The sequence below is a fragment of the Amblyomma mixtum genome, chromosome 10 (assembly GCF_055824585.1).
Source record: "Amblyomma mixtum isolate Tamu chromosome 10, ASM5582458v1, whole genome shotgun sequence".
Taxonomy (NCBI): domain Eukaryota; kingdom Metazoa; phylum Arthropoda; class Arachnida; order Ixodida; family Ixodidae; genus Amblyomma; species Amblyomma mixtum.
Window position 1 is genome coordinate 102,249,027 of NC_143021.1, and position 16,053 is coordinate 102,265,079.

A 16,053-nucleotide genomic window follows, 5' to 3' on the forward strand; every position below is an offset into this window, starting at 1 on the left:
CTGCGAGGTGTTCGGCCACGACACGGCCGGATGCGGAGCGGCTTGCAGGCGCTGCGGCGGAAGCCACGCCTCAGCGGACTGCCTGCGACCACGGTCCTATGCGGCGGCCGCCGCCTCGAGGAAGGTACCGAGCAAGGACAACGTGGCCGCAGAAACGCGGAGCACACCAACCGTCCGGGCGCCTGTTGCCGACGCGGACCCTACGACCAGCAGCCCGAGGGAGCCTGAGCACGCCCCCGCGACGGAGGTGCCCGTGAAGGAGCAGCGCGAGGTGACGCCTTCAAATGAGGTGGAGCCGTTCGCTGCAGTTTTTGCCGAACCCTTGGCGTCGCTTCCCGGCACTGACACCTACGACACCGTGAGCAGCAGCGACGAGTCGAGCGTGGCGTCGGGCGACCTGGTGGACGTACCGGACAAAGTCACGCCGCTTCGCCTGACAGGCGACTTGACGTGCGGGCAGGTGTCAGGGCCGACGACTCCTGGAGGTGCGGACGACGCGCGGTTCCCGTCACCAGCCAGCCACACCCTCACATCGGCGACCCTGGCGTCGCCATCGGCTTCAGCTGCGAGCGTCGCCAAGACCACGCAGCAACCGGTGAGCGCGGCCACAAGCGCCGACGACCCCGAAAATATGGACTTCTCAAGACCCGACTACAAACGTGCCCACCCCCAATCATCGGAATCCGAAGGGACTGTTAACGAACGTTCTAGCAAAAAAGTGCCGCGCGCGTCAAGCGCCGCCCATGGCAGCGCTCTTTAGGTTGTATGCTATGCCGTCGGTGCTCTTGGCAGTCATGGCGGTTGTGCATCTCCTCTCCCTGAATGTTCGGGGATTTCAATCCGTAGACAGACAGAGAGGGGTGATGCACTTTGCCAGGGCTAGGGGCGTCGACATCCTGTTTTTACAGGAATGCAACTTCCGTACTTCACTTGATGTGCTGAATTTCACCACCCGGTTTTCTGTTCTTGCTTATTTTTCGTTGACTGATTCTCATATGTGCGGTGTTGGTGTCGTTTTTGTAAACCCCTACCTGCGCGCGGGTGCTCGTTGCACTTTCGGGCTGGACGGCCGCACTCTTGCGGTCGACTTCACACTAAAGCAGCGGCGGGTACGTGCGTTGGTTGTATACGCGCCAGCACGGCAGACTAGTAGTTCCGATTTTTTTGAGCGCCTCGACTCATTCCTCCTTGATCCCTACCCCACTTTCATCGTCGGCGACTTCAATTGTGTATTTAACATCGACCGTGACGTCCGCGGACAGGGTCACGGTCGCCGTTATTCGGGCGCCCCCACGCTCCGCGATCTCGTGACTCAGTTCCGCTTGTCTGACGCGTGGGTGCAGCTTCACGGGGATGTCTTTGGAGCGACGTGGGAGAGAGCACAGTCAGCGAGTCGGATAGCCAAATTCTATTTTCCACCTGAGCTCGCTTCTTTTGTCGTCAGCTGCGAAGTTCTCGCGTTCCCTGCAGGCACGCCGGTGTTTTCCGATCACCACCCCTTGTCAGTCAGGCTCGACTTTGGTGAGGGCACCCCACGTACTGTTACGTGGCGCATGGACACGAGCCTACTGGCAGACCCGGAAAGTCTGGCGTCGCTGCGTACGGCGTTGGCCGCATCGTGCAAGAGCTTCGTTGCGACTGATTCTTGGGACACACTCAAGACTCGTTGGCAGGCAACTCTGGTGGCGGCCGGTCAAGACCGCAGACGCCGGGTAACTCATGCCCTGAATGACACCCTCAAGCGCATACGTATAGTGCAAACGGGACCACCCTTAACCTTTGTCATGAGCGATTACCTGAGCCTACTTAGAGCACGTTACCACGTGTTGCTCTCCCAGTCATCACGGGCAGCAAGTCGCGCACACCAGCTCGGGCGGCCTATATCGGACCCGGCTGTGCTGCGACACGTACGCGCAGGCACGGCAGAGGAATTCGCTCCCGCTACTGTGCCTTTCGTGACCCTCCCAGACGGCACACAAAGCAGAATCACGTTGTCCGACATCTGCGCGATTTTCGCAAGCCACTTCTCGGACCTGTTCTCGACGGGCAATTAGCTACATCTTCAAGATGGGTATGACGGCCTTCTACAAAGGTTTTTTGGAAACTTGCCACGAGTAAGTGAAGAGCTGCAGGAACACCTTTGCGCACCAGCCACAAGCCAAGAGCTGCACGCCATCCTGCAGAGTATGAATGCAGCCTCTGCCCCCGGTCCAGACGGCATTCCAACAAGTTTTTATTCAACGTTTTTTTTCCCAGATCGAAGGAGCACTACTGAAGATGGTCAACGGCTTTCTCGCGGATGGGTTACGTCCAAACTCTTTCCGCGAATGTCGCATCATACTCATTCTGAAAGCGGGCGGTGACCCCTCCGACCCGCAAGCATGGCGGCCCATAAGCCTCTTAAACGCAGACTACAAAATCGTCGCATCTTTACTAAACAAAAGAATGCGGACGATTCTGCCTCACCTAATTCACCGGGTTCAAACCAGGAGCGTGCCTGACCGCTCTGTGTTTGATGCGCTGACACTCACAAGAGACCTGTTCACATTTGCCAGCAGGACGGGCTTCAGCGGGTGCTTTGTTTCGCTTGATCAGGCGAAAGCATTCGATCGGGTGGAACACTCGTATTTCTTCGGAGTCCTCGAAGCCTTCGGATTCCCTGCGCAAATTGTTAGCAGGCTGCGCTTGCTTTACGCAAACTGAATGCTCGTCTCTCCGTAAACGACCACCAGAGCGCTCCCTTCTCAGTCACCCGGGGCATAAGGCAAGGATGCCCTCTCTCCCCAACGTTCTTCGTGTTATGCCTGGATCCACTCATCAGGCGCATTAACAACAGCCCATCCATACGCGGCTTCCCTCTGCCTGGCCAGGGCCAAATCAAGGTTTCGGCCTACGCCGACGGCGTGTCGCTTTTCCTCAAGGACGAGGATAGCTACGCCGCTTTTTCGCGGCTGTTTCTCGAGTACAGCAAGATATCGGGGGCCCTATTGAACAGGGGAAAAAGCAAGGCACTAAGGTTTGGCACCTTCACACCGAACCTTGCGGGCGAGGTGGAGTGGGTGCAGGGAGTGAAAGTCCTGGGAGTAGTATTCCTCGCCAGCGGAGAAGTAGCCCGCGAAACCTGGACTAACCTCCGCACGAACGCTGAGAAACGCCTCTCGGTGGCGTCAACTTTCCGCCTTTCAATGGCAGAGCGCTGCTATATAGTTAAGTCCACAATCCTAGCCGCATGTCCTTTTGTCGCCCGCGTCGCAAACCCACCGCGCACGTTTGCTCGCAGGCTAACCTCGGCCTGTGGCTCTTTCGTTTGGGCGGGCAAAACCGAACTTGTGTCACGAATGTTCATGCGCCTTCCATCGTACATGGGTGGGTTTGGTATACCTTGTATCCGCACCATGTGCAATGTGCTCGCCTTGCGAGGAGTACGAGATCTTGTACGCAACCCAGACTATCCCGGGAGAACACTCCTCACATACTTTCTGGGTACAGCACGTAACGTGTTTTTTACACAACACGTGGTTGGCCCTACAGCCGAGCAGCCGCCGGCATTTTTCGTTAACATGCGTCGCACACTGGCGTCGTTGTCTGCCCTTGTGCCCGATCTGGATGTTGATGAAACCCCGCCCTCCAGGATGTGTGAAGCACTAACGGTAGCTGAGCTGACACGCGAACAACTCCAGAAAACGAGACGGGCACGCTGGCGCCAACTGACCTCAGCTGCGCTTCCTGCAGATGTCAGGGACTTCGGCTGGCTGAGAGGCTGGCGGGTCCTGCCCACAAGAGACCGCCTTGCGGCGTGGGGCGTGGGGCGTGGCGCCCTCCGCCCGATGCCCGCAGTGCGGTCTTTTAGAAACGTTGCGGCACGCTATGTTCGACTGTGTAGTGTCGCGCACCTTTTCGGTAATAGTGTCACGGATGTTTTTAACCCGCCTCGAAGCGCGCACTAGTTCACGCGAACTGTTTACAAATATGCTGTTGTGTATTGGCATGTTCGTTTTGTGGCGGCAGCGTGGAGCGGCTTCCTTAAATGGGCGTCCGCAAAGAGCAATGTTTCCAATGTTGCAGCGCCTCCGCACTCGCCTCTTTGAGCAAGCATGCGTGGGCGCACTGTCAATGACTGAGGCTCAGTTCTTGCGTAAATGGTCGACATATTTCATCGTCCTGCGCGGCGGTCGAGTGTCGGTTTTTTTACTGCCTTACTGACGTGCTGAGTGCTGCGTCACTGCGCATGTGCTCGACTGATCAGAGCATTGAGTTCAGCAGTTTTGCATTGTATTTTTGTTGACATTAGAAAAAAATAAACTTCTCTTTCTACGCCGCCACAGAGTGATTCAGTTCTTTTGCGGGCGCAAGTCAGCCCAAATAAAGAGCTTCGTTTGCAAGTCTTTCTGGTGTCTTCCTGACCGCTGGACTGCCGTCACTACAACGTGACATATGGTGGAGGTGCTGGGTAGCCTTTCATATCCCGGACACCCCCTACAAGTCGTGACGCCAGCCCTCTGAGTCATCTACCGCAGGACCTGAGTCCAATCCACCGCGCAATCCGACGCCTGCAAGGGGTCGCACCTGAGTTCGGGATTCTGCCGGACCCTACCCGGAAGCGGAAGTCAGCAGCAACGTCTACCATGAGCTTGCCCCAGACGATGACTCCAATCATTCTTGAGCAGCCCCGGGTGCCACCAATCTTCGACGCTTCGCCAGGCGCCGACCCCGCAGAATGGCTGGAACAGTTCGACCGTGTGGCTGTCTTTAACAACTGGGACGATGCCATGAAAATTAGGTACGTCTTCTTCGCCTTGAAGAGGAGAGGAGCTCTGCCGATTGCTGCCAACGGGAACTCAGCCGCAGCTTTCATCGCTCACAAACGCCATCCGGGATGAAGTTCAACAGGCCTTGGGTGTGACGCCGACCACCACGCAGCCTATGGAGCCCCCAGCCATGACTTACGCCGCAGCTGTGCGCCGTCCTGCACCTCGACGACGGGACTCAAGCCCCTATCGCCCTCAGCCAGATGCGTTGGACCGCCGCCCTCTCGCCCCAACCCGCCCGTCCTACGAGCGTCGCACAAAGCCGAGGGAATGCGACGAGTGGAGAACTCCCGACCAGCGCCGCCCACTATGCTTCCACTGCGGCGAAGCCGGTCACGTCCTCCGGCACTGCCCATACAGAAGAATGGGCATCCGAGGGTTCTCTTACGACGCTCCACGACCCCGACCCGGCCAGCGACCAGCCGAAATCGAGGAATTTTTGCGTCGGGAAGAATACTCATCGCCGAGCCGCCTATCACGTTCCCCGTCGTCATCGTCCGCGCACTTTGTATCTCCTAGCCGAGGCTACGCCGTGCGTGGACGGTCCCCCAGCCCCCGAAGGTTAAACTGAATAAAGCAGCCTCTGGAGGCGAGGTAGCTTCATAGCGCAAGAACTAAGATCTTCCATCGACGAAAACACAAGACTATTCCTCAACTATGACGAGAACTACGACGAACCCTACGACGACGACCCGTACGACGACGGCCCCCTCGCAGACGACGGCCCCCTACGCATACGAGGGCCCCTACGCATACGAGGGCCCCTACGCAGACGAGGGCCCCTACGCAGAAGAGGGCCCCTACGACGACGACGGCCCCTACGACGACGACGATGACGACAACTACGACGACGACACGGCCAGACTTGAAGCTTTTACCGCTGCCCTCAAACCTAATTATGAACGCTGAAGGACTCGAAGTTTGCATTTTCCGCGTTTATTTTCATTTGAAAGCATCGAGACGATGCTTCTTTGGGAGGGGGGTAATGCCACGTATCATTTTAGCGTCCGTTCGTTCGCGCAAGGCGGTAGGAAAGCGGATTATCATATTTGTTCGTGACGCGAGAAGCGACTGGACTAATCTCGATTGATCACAGCTATGCCGAGCTGCATCTACGTGTTTCCAGATTACTCTAGATGATCTCGACCTGTTATCTCGAAGTTTCCTTGCCGGCTTTAAATTGAACGATGCCGCGAGCAGCAGGCATTCGTAGTTCGACGATTGACGAGCACGCTTGTTGCTTACGCTGCCACCGAGTGATTCAGTTCTTTGCGGGCGCAAGTCAGCCCAAATAAAGACCTTCGTTTGCAAGTCTTTCTGGTGTCTTCCTGACCGCTGGACTGCCGTCACTACAACGTGACAATATGGTGCCCCCGACCACATGAGACATGGGGAGGCACAGAAATGGCAGGGAGGTCTACGAGCCATCAGGGCGGGAATAAACACGAGAGACAGGTGAAAGAAGGGAAGAAACGCAAACAGCAACGCGAATAAACGACGGACGAGACCGAGGGGAACCTAACAAAGAGGGGAAGTCATGTGGGGAAAGAAAGTGCGGATAGCCGGGAAGCCCTGCTGCTATGTCTGCGGTGAGAGGACAGGCACGCAGGTAATGAAGAACATCCCCCACAGCTGCCCCGCATGGACAAGAAGGCGAAGGAAGGAGGGCAAGACGATGGAAGTACGAGGGAAAACGACCATGGCCAGTTAGGAGAGGGACAACCCTGCACGCTGTGGCGCAAGTTATTTTGCCTTGCTCTCAAATTACGTGCACTTGAGCGGTTGCTTTTCCTGTAAACTTTTCGAAAAGCGCATGCATTTTGGCGCAATATAAACAAAATTTGCAGGGCCTCAACGCCGAGAGTTAATGCCTTATCAAAATTCTAGAAACATTATGTATGCTATTTACTGTGGAATACACGGCTCTCCATATATAAGGAGACTAACAGTAATTGTTAAAACGTTAACTTTCAGTATTAGTTAGCCAGCCTACTAGTTAGCACATCATAGTTGTATTGCGATGCGCTACACCGCTGACAACCTTACGTCGAAAAAAGAGCTCTTATAACTCAGAACCTCATTTTTAAAAAGTGCAGACCTTCTTACAGGAGCCCTGAACAGCTATTTGCCAAGCTCTCTGAGCGATGAGCTCGGACAGCCCGCGAGCGGTGCCGTTGCCGAAAGCTCCCAACATAACAAGTCATGCTTTGTCGCTGCTGGGGTATCGCTGGCAGTCTTTCTGATAACAAGGCGATCTGGTCTTTTCTTGCGATATTTGTACACCATCCCAAGCAGCGCTCAGGCACTGCTGCCCGGCGGCGAAGTGCGACATCTTTTGTGGGCGGCGCTTGGGTAGAGCGGCGCAGCGATGCTCACCGCTCCGTGTGTCCCTGCTTGCTGTGGGGCGGCAGTTCGCAAGCGACGATTGGTGCGGTGCGTTTCGCACATGTGTCCCCTGCTTTAGCCTATCTGCTCGAACGGCGTGCATCCGGAGCTCGAAGCGCGGCGGCGTGCAGCCACCGCTAAGCTGGGCTTTGAGCCTTATCAGTGCACGCCATACCGAGATCGACAGGACGACGACAGGGACGACAGCAGCGACTCGTCGGCGCAGCTAGGAGGCTCGCAAAGGCGGGCGCAAAGATTTTACGATAGCACGTGCTTTTGTGAGCAGATGGATTTGCTTCTCCGCCGGGAGTACTACATTACTTTCATGAAAAGCTCTGAATTCTTACCTCTGTATTCTTACACACGTATATATACGTGTGTTTTAAAAAATAATAAGCAATCAATAAAATTGTATTTCAATGAACATCAGTGCTAAGTTGCGGAAGAGTTGCAAAAATTGCGCGCGTCGTTAGCGGACAGAGCCAATGATAAGGGTCGCCAAGTCTATGCCCAGGCTTCCCGAGTTTAGGTCGCTGGGCAGGGGCGGCTAAAAACGTGCGGTGAGGTGTCGGCCTAATCGGCTGTGAGCGGCAAGATTCAAAAATTGTTTGTGAATTCTTCGTTCCACGCGCAGCTTTTTGAATTCGACTAGAATACCCGCAGAGATCACCTCTACAGAGCTGTTGCATTAGAATATGAATGACGAAATCATTTCAGGGTCCCTGTAAGTAATACTCCTCGTATAACGCTTTCGGCAAAAACAGCCATATGCGGATTCCCGACAATCGCAGCCACGCCTACACGTAGGCCAGGGACGTCAGCAATGAGAACAGGCGCTCTTAAACGGACTTACTTGTCGCCGCCGGTGAATTTTAGGCTGAAGATACCGTAGCTTCCTAGTGACATCCAGAAATTGTCCACATGCAGAGCGCCTTCCTGCCAAGGGAAGAAAAATAAAGGATAGCTAATAGACACAGCGATAAAAACTACCGCAGAAACGTCACGTAGTCCTCGCCAGCAATAATGCGGACAATGTTTAAGTGAAAGTCTCCGAATTGAAACAGTTTCCTTAGCACGTGGTTGTCTTGCCGGCTGCATGCATTCCGCCACGCAAAAAACGTTTGTCGACGTTTATCAAAACGCTTGCGGTAGGCATGTGTGGGCAGCCAGTGTTGTCTGCATGCTGCGATCACGCAATGAACCACAAGGGACGGATGGATGCCGTGGCGTCGCCGGCTTTCTTACCAAGTTGGGGATAGCCTTTGAACCATCTTTGCCGTAGTTTCTTCCTGGCAACAACGCTATGCGTCGGCTGTCCTGAATGCGTGCAATGAGAGTTCGGCGCTGTTGCGTAAAGATATAAATAACGCCCGTCCTGTCCATTGTATGCTATATGCGTCTATCTTACATAAGCGACAAATACTTTACCTTTAAATACTTAATGAACTAGGCCAACAGCTTGTTAAACTTTTAAAAAACCTGACTGTTCTGAAAAAAGCAAGAGGATAGCAAGGTTCCGGCTTTCTGAAATATGCGATTTACCTGCGATGCTTTTCCTCTGCCACTGCATTACGAAAGACTGGTTGTTCTCTTCGTTGCACTTGGCGGACGGAAAAATATACAACAGCGTATAATGTGCAGTGCATTTTATTTGCTGTCGTGGTCCTTATCTTTTTGAGATTGTATGATTTGCTTGTTTCTACTTTGCTCTTATACTTTTGGTTGATTTTACACCGCTGCACACTTCACCTTGACCTCCTCTTTCCTGTCATTTTCTGTACTTTCATATGATGTACTACTTCTGCCATAACACTGAGAGCCAATCGGCAGTATTCTCGAAATAACCAAGTAAGCAACCTAACAAACAGCATCTCCTTTGCTTTGCTCGCCACAGCCTGTGGAGAAAAAACTGCAATCCGTGGTCGTGCAAAACTGCTGAAAATCAACGGGTCACCACAGAGCGCGGGAGGTAAGGGATGCGAAGGGTTCGCATTTAAAGTAATTTCCGGAGACAGTGTAGGAGTAATGCCGAACGTTATCCTTAGATTCTAATTATCACTGAAAATAGGAGCAGTTGCAAGCGACTTCAAGCGCTTGATTCCCTGGCGAAAAAATCATAATGGTTGGAATTACCGGCGAAGGACTCAACCTGTTTCTTCATTTCTGCAGTCTTGTTTATGCATATTCGTGACAATGCGTTTATGCAACCTGCATGAGAGTTTACCGATTTCTCACGCCACGTTGCGATTACTCGCTTTTAGGACAGCGTGTGCTTCGAGTGTTGCTATTAGTCGCCCATATGACATAATAAATCTACGCCCCGTCAATTTGTCGTTCGAGATTTACTCGTTCTTTAACAATAAAAAAAATTGCAAATTGCACATTGCAATCGCAACCAGTTCAGGGCCAATGTGAGGATGCACTGCACTTCAGCTAATCCAGAAGTGTTGCCGATCCGAAAACATATGAATAGTTCCAGTCTTTGGAGCGCATCCTCCATCTTCGTGAGAAGCTTTTAAATATGTAAATAGAAAGTTCATTGCAAGTCTCTGTTGCCTAAGGCAGGCTAAGGGACATAAAACTTTGTCCATTGTTAGGGGCACATCTCGATAAGCTTTATATTCACTTGCACGTTACCTTCATGCATTCTTCATGGAGTGAACTTCGTCAGCCCATTTGTCGGACTATGCACTCCATCATTCCTTAGGTTACATCAATACTCGCCATTGCATCCTTAGTACCCATTTCATGGCCGCATTTTATCTTCGTTTTTTTTTAACTCTTCCACACTGCTCTCCTTCTGTCTTTATCTCCCTAATGCCCCTCCCTAGGCAGAGTAGCATACCAGCGATTTTTTAACGCCGGCTAAATTCTCTGTATTTCATTTAAGAGTCTCTCTCTTCTACCCATTGCGTGTGAACCTGCGCCCGGACGCAGAGGCGCTTTAAAAAAATGCTCTTTTTATTTTCGCGCTGGTTTATGACGAGATGCAGTGCAATGGATGAAAAAGTAGGTTGACTTGAAAGGGTACGTTTTATTTGGTGAACTGTGACAGCTGACTATTTTTTCAATGACAAGAACTATTGCTATCAGGAAACCGATACTGTTCTTATTTTCACTGTTTCGTTCTCATATTTTAATATACCGGCACGTTGCGAATAACATTGTCGGGGGGGGGGGGGGGGGGGGAGGTGGTGTTCTGACAACCAAACAACCCCAGGGCTACGCCCCTGTCTCGTGGCGACATTCCGGGCGGTAGGCAGCATGCTCTCGCTTTCGATGTCATCACAGGAATAGCTGCCTGCTGGCTGGTTGGCGGCAAGCTTGCATCACGCGGCACTTCTGCCCCATTTACCAATTCAGCCATTGAGGTGGACGTCTGGACTTCGTTGCCTGGTGGACAGGCGAAGAGGCGGTGGCTCATTGAGAGGCGACACCACCGGAGTGGGGCTCCCAAGGTCGGCTGGCCTGGGCCAGGTTTGGTCAGGGGTGTCAGGTGCTGTGCTGCAAACTGGCGGCTTCGTGTCGGGGCCCTGGGGGATGTGCGATGGCACTTGGTCCGCGTGGCAATGTTGCTTGCCGTTCGCTGAGGCTACCATCACCATCCCAGCTTATTTTGTGCTTGAGACAACTCCAGCCAACACTCTGGACCAGTTCTGGACTCTTTTCGGCCATGGTGCCGCTATCTTCGCAAGAGGCATCACTCTAGCTTGCGCAGATGTCTTACATTCGCTTAATGCCTTCTCGATAGCGGCATTTAGCCCTGGCAACAACAAAAAAATGGTTCGCTCAAAGTTTTCATCGCTGCCATTCTTGAATGTTTCTTGCAGGAGCTTGAGAAGACCTACAGCGGCCGCTGACGGCACGACAGTTGCATGCCCCCACTAAGTGAGATCACGAATGACATCCAACTACTACGTTTTTTTTTAAGAACTGCCGGAACTGCCCCTCTGTCTCTGTCAGGTAGGTCGGCCATCCATGCGGGATCCAATTTCGCACTAGCTGCAAAAGAAGGTCACGGATGGCCGCCAACTCTTTGGCCCTTATGGGCGCCGCCTTCACAGTCGAAGCATATAATGTATACTGATGCGCGTCTTTCTGTTCCTCTTGGTGCTACTCCAGCGGAAAAGGGAGACGGATGACGGCATCGGCGTTTATGTTTTCTGACGCTTTAGGACACGCCAGGTTGTAGCAGTATCCTCCCAACAGCGGGGCCCAGCATTGAATGCGGGCAGTGACCATCGGCGGAAGATTCTTGTCCGGGCTGAACAGGAAAGAGGATGTTCACTAATCTTTATTGAATATGATGTTTACCGAGGCACTGTAGTCTTCTTTTATTCCTCTGTCCGTGTTCTTTTGCAGCCGGTTTTTTACTACGGGGGTGCGCCCCTGTGTCAAGCCACTCATAGGCTTTTTGGGTGCACCCCTAACATCTCTGATGTTGAAATAAAGGTATTTGTATTTGTGTGTGGTCCGTTACCAGCTCGAAGTGGTTTTCATACAGATAATCCAAACCTTGTTACGCAAAACACGAGAGCCAGCGCCTTCTTCTCGAGCTGGTAATAAATCTCGGCATTTTTAGCGCTCGCCATTTTAATCCCGTAAGTAATCAACGCCGACTACTCAAGGCGACAACACGGGTCCGGACCTATTATCGACATATCACACTCTAAACGAATTGGTTTCTTGGGGTCGAAATGCACCACATGTTTTGCATTCTCTACTGCCGCCTTGCGTGCTTTGAAAGCCATCTGCTGTCGTTTGTTCCAGAACCGCTTCATGATATTCGCCCACAAAGCGTATAAGGGCACCTGTAGTTGACACGTCTGGCAAAAACTTCCAGTAGTTTAAAAGGCCTAAAAAGCGTTCATTTCACTCACCGAGCTGGGTCGTGGGGTGTCGAGCAGCGCTATGATGTTGTCACTTTTAGGACGTAGGCCGTTTTTACCAATGACGTGCATGAGAAACATAACTTGCATGAGAAACATAACTTTTCACTGCGGAACTTGCATTTTTTCTGCTGTAGACGGAGGACGTGATCCATCAGACGTTGCAGCACTTCCTCTAGAATCTTGTAGTCGTTCGGCTTTTCAGCCACAGTAATGTGGTCCAGATAAACCTCCACCCCGGCAATGAAATTAAGCGCGGTTTCGATGTGTCGCTGAAAGATTTCCTGCGCTGAGGACACCCCGAAGGCTATTCTGGTGAAGGAGATTAGGCCCTTGACCGAGTTTAGAACAGCTAGCTTCTTCGAGTCTTCGTCTGTGAGCAGCTGATTATCGGGGTTGCGAAAATGAAATGTGTTGAAAAGTTCTCCGTCGCTTAGATTAACAAAGATGTCGCCAACCCGTTCCACCGGCTATTCGTCCATAACGGTCGCAGCATTATCCGTGAGACAGAAGTAACCGCACAAGCGCAGCCGCCCATCCTTCGTGATGATGGCCACGGCGGGTGTGGCCTATTCCGACGATGTTACCGGTGATAACACCTCTTCGTTCGAGCAAAGACGTCTGTAATCACTTCGTGCACTTTAGCGCGCGTTCCCAGACACCCTTAGAGCGTGTGGGGGGTAGCGGTCTCGGACTCGAAGGAGATGCCCTCGACTCAACGTGGCAAGCTCAGCCGGAGACTAGCTACCAAGTGACACGGGAAGCGGTCGTTTGGTGCTCAGCTTTCGTCGAAAGCACGCCAGAGAATGGGTCGGAGCCAATGGTTCTCAAAGAAAAGAAATTTTATACAACAAAGAGACGATACACAGCTTTATGAGTTGCCAAACACAGTTGACGCCAAGCACAGCTTTATGAGTTGGTAACGGACCTTCATGCAGGCATTGCGGAATCAGGGTGTAGAAGAGTGTTATGTGAAAATATTGGAAGATATTTATAACGATTGCACAGCTACTACAGTTCTCCATAAAGTCAGCAATAAAGTTCCAATACGGAAAGGTGTCAGGCAGGGAGACACGATCTCGCCAGTGCTCTTCACTACCTGTTTACAGGAGGTATTCCGGGGACTGGAATGGGAATAGTTGGGGATAAGAGTTAATGGAGAATACCTGAGTAATTTGCGATTCGCTGATGACATTGCCTTGCTAAGCCACTCAGGACAAGAACTGCAAAGCATGATCAATCAGTTAGACAGGCAGAGTAGAACGGTGGGGCTAAGAATTAACATGCAGAAAACCAAAGTAATGTTCAACAAAATAGCAAGGGAACAGCAGTTCGCAATTGGTAGCGAGGTGCTGGAAGTAGTAAGAGAATATGTCTACTTAGTGCTGGTAGTGACCGCAGATCCTGATCATGAGAGGGAAATAACTAGAAGAATAAGAATGGGGTGGAGCGCATATGGCAGGTTCTCTCAGATCATGAATGGTAGCTTACCAATATCCCTGAAGAGAAAAGTATACAACAGCTGTATCCTACCAGTACTCACCTATGGGGCAGAAACGTGGAGGCTAACAAAGAGGGTTCACCTTAAGTTAAGAAAAACGCAGCGAGCTATGGAAAGGAAAATGTTAGGTGTAACGTTAAGAGATCGGAAGAGGGCGGAGTGGGTGAGGGAACAAACGCGGGATAATGACATCTTAGTTGAAATCAAGAGGAAGAAATGGGCTTGGGCAGGGCTTGTAATGCGAAGGCAAGATAACCGCTGGTCCTTAAGGGTAACGGAGTGGATTCCAAGAGAAAGCAAACGTAGCAGGGGACGGCAGAAAGTTAGCTGGGCGGATGAGATTAAGAAGTTTGGGGGGATACAATGGCGGCACCTGGCAAAGGACAGGGTTAATTGGAGAGACATGGGAGAGGCCTTTGCCTGCAGTGGGTGTAGTCAGGCTGATGATGATGATGATGAACTGACCTTCATAATTCATTGCACCTGTCTCAATATGTAGATGATATTTGTATTGATCTTTTAAAAGCCTTCTACCATCTACCATGTACCAGATAACCGCTGGTCCTTAAGGGTAACGGAGTGGATTCCAAGAGAAAGCAAACGTAGCAGGGGACGGCAGAAAGTTAGCTGGGCGGATGAGATTAAGAAGTTTGGGGGGATACAATGGCGGCAACTAGCAAAGGACAGGGTTGATTGGAGAGACATGGGAGAGGCCTTTGCCTGCAGTGGGTGTAGTCAGGCTGATGATGATGATGATGAACTGACCTTCATAATTCATTGCACCTGTCTCAATATGTAGATGATATTTGTATTGATCTTTTAAAAGCCTTCTACCATCTACCATGTACCAGATAACCGCTGGTCCTTAAGGGTAACGGAGTGGATTCCAAGAAAAAGCAAACGTAGGAGGGGACGGCAGAAAGTTAGGTGGGCGGATGAGATTAAGAAGTTTGCAGGGATACAGTGGCGGCAACTAGCAAAGGATAGGGTTAATTGGAGAGACATGGGAGAGGCCTTTGCCTGCAGTGGGTGTAGTCAGGCTGATGATGATGATGATGAACTGACCTTCATAATTCATTGCACCTGTCTCAATATGTAGATGATATTTGTATTGATCTTTTAAAAGCCTTCTACCATCTACCATGTACCAGATAACCGCTGGTCCTTAAGGGTAACGGAGTGGATTCCAAGAAAAAGCAAACGTAGGAGGGGACGGCAGAAAGTTAGCTGGGCGGATGAGATTAAGAAGTTTGGGGGGATACAATGGCGGCACCTGGCAAAGGACAGGGTTAATTGGAGAGACATGGGAGAGGCCTTTGCCCTGCAGTGGGTGTAGTCAGGCTGATGATGATGATGATGAACTGACCTTCGTAATTCATTGCACCTGTCTCAATATGTAGATGATATTTGTATTGATCTTTTAAAAGCCTTCTACCATCTACCATGTACCAGATAACCGCTGGTCCTTAAGGGTAACGGAGTGGATTCCAAGAAAAAGCAAACGTAGGAGGGGACGGCAGAAAGTTAGGTGGGCGGATGAGATTAAGAAGTTTGCAGGGATACAGTGGCGGCAACTAGCAAAGGACAGGGTTAATTGGAGAGACATGGGAGAGGCCTTTGCCTGCAGTGGGTGTAGTCAGGCTGATGATGATGATGATGAACTGACCTTCATAATTCATTGCACCTGTCTCAATATGTAGATGATATTTGTATTGATCTTTTAAAAGCCTTCTACCATCTACCATGTACCAGATAACCGCTGGTCCTTAAGGGTAACGGAGTGGATTCCAAGAGAAAGCAAACGTAGCAGGGGACGGCAGAAAGTTAGCTGGGCGGATGAGATTAAGAAGTTTGGGGGGATACAATGGCGGCACCTGGCAAAGGACAGGGTTAATTGGAGAGACATGGGAGAGGCCTTTGCCTGCAGTGGGTGTAGTCAGGCTGATGATGATGATGATGATGAACTGACCTTCATAATTCATTGCACCTGTCTCAATATGTAGATGATATTTGTATTGATCTTTTAAAAGCCTTCTACCATCTACCATGTACCAGATAACCGCTGGTCCTTAAGGGTAACGGAGTGGATTCCAAGAAAAAGCAAACGTAGGAGGGGACGGCAGAAAGTTAGGTGGGCGGATGAGATTAAGAAGTTTGCAGGGATACAGTGGCGGCAACTAGCAAAGGACAGGGTTAATTGGAGAGACATGGGAGAGGCCTTTGCCTGCAGTGGGTGTAGTCAGGCTGATGATGATGATGATGAACTGACCTTCATAATTCATTGCACCTGTCTCAATATGTAGATGATATTTGTATTGATCTTTTAAAAGCCTTCTACCATCTACCATGTGCCAGATAACCGCTGGTCCTTAAGGGTAACGGAGTGGATTCCAAGAAAAAGCAAACGTAGGAGGGGACGGCAGAAAGTTAGGTGGGCGGATGAGATTAAGAAGTTTGCAGGGATACAGTG

General features: G+C 51.3%; 1 protein-coding gene across 1 annotated transcript in view; it reads right to left on the minus strand.

The window, feature by feature from the left end:
* The window catches only part of LOC149326561 (uncharacterized), a 106,215-nt gene that overhangs the window by 10,985 nt on the left and 79,177 nt on the right, over positions 1–16,053 (minus strand). Inside the window, exon 6 of the mRNA XM_089564615.1 lies at positions 8,047–8,129. Coding sequence (XP_089420741.1) covers positions 8,047–8,129 — 83 coding nt within the window. The remainder of the gene's footprint in view (positions 1–8,046; positions 8,130–16,053) is intronic.